General features: G+C 55.2%; 1 protein-coding gene across 1 annotated transcript in view; it reads left to right on the top strand.

Moving 5' to 3' along the window:
* Nucleotides 1-3,247, top strand: part of TOMM40 (translocase of outer mitochondrial membrane 40 homolog (yeast)) — an 18,436-nt gene that overhangs the window by 504 nt on the left and 14,685 nt on the right. Inside the window, exons 2-5 of the mRNA XM_010852687.1 lie at nt 1-190; nt 919-986; nt 1,556-1,648; nt 2,498-2,599. Of these exons, the coding sequence (XP_010850989.1) occupies nt 1-190; nt 919-986; nt 1,556-1,648; nt 2,498-2,599 (453 nt within the window). The remainder of the gene's footprint in view (nt 191-918; nt 987-1,555; nt 1,649-2,497; nt 2,600-3,247) is intronic.

The following is a 3,247-nucleotide window of genomic DNA, read 5'->3' on the forward strand; positions in this document are numbered from 1 at the left end:
CCGCCCTCTCCTCCCGGCTTCACTTTGCCGCCACTCGGGGGCGGCCTGGGCGCTGGGGCTGGCACAGGTCGAGGTTCCGAACGGACCCCCGGGACTGCGGCTGCCAGCGCTGGAGGGACCGCGGACGATGGGGCCTGCGGCTGCCTGCCCAACCCGGGCACGTTCGAGGAGTGCCACCGGAAGTGCAAGGGTGAGGGGCTAGGGGCCTGGCAGGGGTGTGATGGCCCGGATCTCGGGGGAAGGAGGAGCGCACTGAGGACCTTGGGAATTGGCACGGACCATTGGAATCATTTAACAGAGCGTTAGGAGTTGACGTTGGGATCGAATAGTGGAACGTTGAACCTGGGGCTTAGAATGATGGGATCAAATGATGGAACCTCAGGATGGAATGCCGGAGCGGTACAGAAAAACCTGAAGGACCTCATGTGCCCCAGGAGTCGGCCAAGCCAGCCTCATGGGATCGGGAGGGAAACCGAGGCCCAAGGTCACAGTGTCAGCAATGGGTCAGTGGGGGTGGAACCCAAGGCTTCTGGATCCTGGCTTGGAGTAATCGTGGTAGCGAAAGTGGTGGTGGGTTATTGAGCACTGTTCTGGCATTCAGTGTGTGTTAACTCATTAAATCCTTGCAGTATTTCTATGTGGTGAGCATCTTCAACTAACAGATAGATTTGACATGGATAAAATAATTTGCCTAAGGTCACACAAGTAGTAGATGGTGGCACTGGAATTTGGATGCAGGCAAAGGCTTTGGTCCTGAGCCCATCCTCTGGGCTGTTCTGCCTCTTTACCGGATGAGGTGCTTTGTGCAGTGTGCTGGTTGTGGGCCCCTGGAGAAGGGAGAGTGGGGACCATAGAGAAGAAAGGGATGAGAGATGGAGTGTGTGTGTTGAAGTGTGACAGCATTTTTCTCTCCTTCAGAGCTGTTTCCTATTCAGATGGAAGGTGTGAAGCTCACAGTCAATAAAGGGTTGAGTAATCATTTCCAGGTGAGCCTTTCTTGTGCCATTATTCTCCAGAGGTCATCCCAGCCATCCCTCTGCATCTGCACATACAGTCCTTTAGTGAAAGTGAAGTTGCTCAGTCGTGTCCGACTCTTTGCAACCCCATGGACTGTAGCTTACCAGACTTCTCAGTCCATGGGATTTTCCAGGCAAGAGTACTGGAGTGGATTGCCATTCCCTTCTCTAGTCCTTTAACTCCTCCTTAAAGATCTGGGCTCCTTGATACTTAAAGACACCAGAGACAGTGCCAGGCTGACCACTCAATTTGGGGGCAGTGGTAGGGTTTAGGGACCCGCCCCCGCAACCAACATCCAGGCAGGGATGAAGTACCAGGTATGCTCCCACACATCCCTTCTCTTGAGTGTCTAATCTAGTCAGGCCACACCTCCCAGTCTTCATCCCCTGCCATGCCCAGAGACGCCCTGACAGGGAAGTCAGATTGGCAAGCATCCCCCATCCCAGGCTGGAGGGGAGCTGACCTGGAAATGGGTTCGGCTGGGTTCCTTGGGGAGTGACCCACAGGCTCATCACCACAGCCCTCCCTCTTCTCCCAGGTGAACCACACAGTAGCCCTCAGCACAATCGGGGAGTCCAACTACCACTTCGGGGTCACGTACGTGGGGACGAAGCAGCTGAGTCCCACAGAGGTGAGGTACCTTTTGCCATTCATTCATTGTATCTTTCTTCCAACAAATAATGTAGCCGGTCAGTCGAAGAAAGCTGGGCTGCTGGTGGTGTGGGGAGGTGGGAACTGGGTCTCTCCAGGGTGCATCGAAACTGGGGTCATTCCTTCATCCTGACCCCCACTTCTCTGGGTGAGTCTGAGGACACCAGGGTCACCAGGCAGTGATGACCCATTGTGGGCAGGGCCGGGCTGCAGATCTTGCAGGCCTCAGGCCAAGCCAGGCATTTGAACTTCCACTAGGGGGCACTAGAGAGCCACGGAAAGATTTAAAGGAGGGGAAGATGCGGTGATAGGAGTGCTTTGGAAATAGCATTTCTCAGGCTGTCTGCGGAAGCTGGGTTGGAAGAGCGAAGGCAAAACTAGAAGCCCAGAAGGAGGCTGGGGCAGGACACAGGTGGAGTTGGGGGCCTAAATTAGGTTTTTGCTTGTGTTAACTATTTCCATGCGATAAACTTACTTATTCAGCAAACCTTCAGGGCACTCCCCCCCATGTCCTGCCCATCTCTGTGCTGGATGGTCCTGGGGACACAGCGGTAACTGAAACAGCCATAGGGGCTCACAGCCTAGTGGAGAAAGAGAATAAGCTTGTCCCCAGAGAGGAACAGTCCAGGGAGAGTAGGACTGAAACGGGGGAACCCAAAGGCTGAGCCCAGAGGAGAGCCTGACTCAGCCTCGGTGGTCTTAGAGGGCTTCCTGGAGGAGAGGACCTCATTCTAGGCTTTCCAGTCCTAGGCTTTTCACCAGAGCCCATCATGCATGTCCATCCCTGACGCTGGGCCTCTCACCTCTAACCCTGCCCTCTGCCCCACAGGCATTCCCCGTGCTGGTGGGTGACATGGATAATAGTGGCAGCCTCAATGCTCAGGTCATTCATCAGCTGGGCCCTGGCCTCAGGTCCAAGATGGCCATCCAGGTGAGTGGAAGGATGGAGTCGGCGACTCCCCAGCCTCCCTGAGCCCCAGGCTGCCCTTGGGTGTTGAAACCAAGAACTCAAGGCACAGTGCAGCCAAACAAACTGAACCATCAGAGTCTGGAGCAGAGAAAGGCTTATTGCAAAGATAAGCGAGGAATACGGGTGGCTGGTTCTCTACAGACCAAACTCCCGCCTAGTTTTCAGGGTGTGAGTGAATAAAGTCGCTCAGTCATGTCCTACTTTTTGCGACCCTGTGGGCTGTAGCCTGCGAGGCTCCTCCGTCCATGGGATTTTCCAGGCAAGAATGCCGGAGTGGGTTGCTATTTCCTCCTCCAGAGGATCTTCCCGACCCAGGGACTGAACTCAGGTCTCCCGCATTGCGGGCAGACTCTTTACTGTCTGAGCCACCAGGGAATCCCAGTTCTCAGGGAAGGGCTTTTAAAGGCAAACTGGGGGCAGGGTGCTGCAGGATGTATGACTTTCTTCTGGTTGGTCAGTGGTGAGGCCGCAGGGTGGATGGTGTGCCAGGCGTCTTGTGCTCAGCTGGAAGTTACCGTCCTCCTCCTGGGTGGAGGCCCCAGCATGTCCTCGACAGGAGCTAGGATTCCACCTTATCATGGCACTGTTGTGCTGTGCTTAGTCATTCAG

This window comes from Bison bison, unplaced genomic scaffold, assembly GCF_000754665.1.
Source record: "Bison bison bison isolate TAMUID 2011002044 unplaced genomic scaffold, Bison_UMD1.0 scf7180017864313, whole genome shotgun sequence".
In the NCBI taxonomy this organism is placed as follows: domain Eukaryota; kingdom Metazoa; phylum Chordata; class Mammalia; order Artiodactyla; family Bovidae; genus Bison; species Bison bison.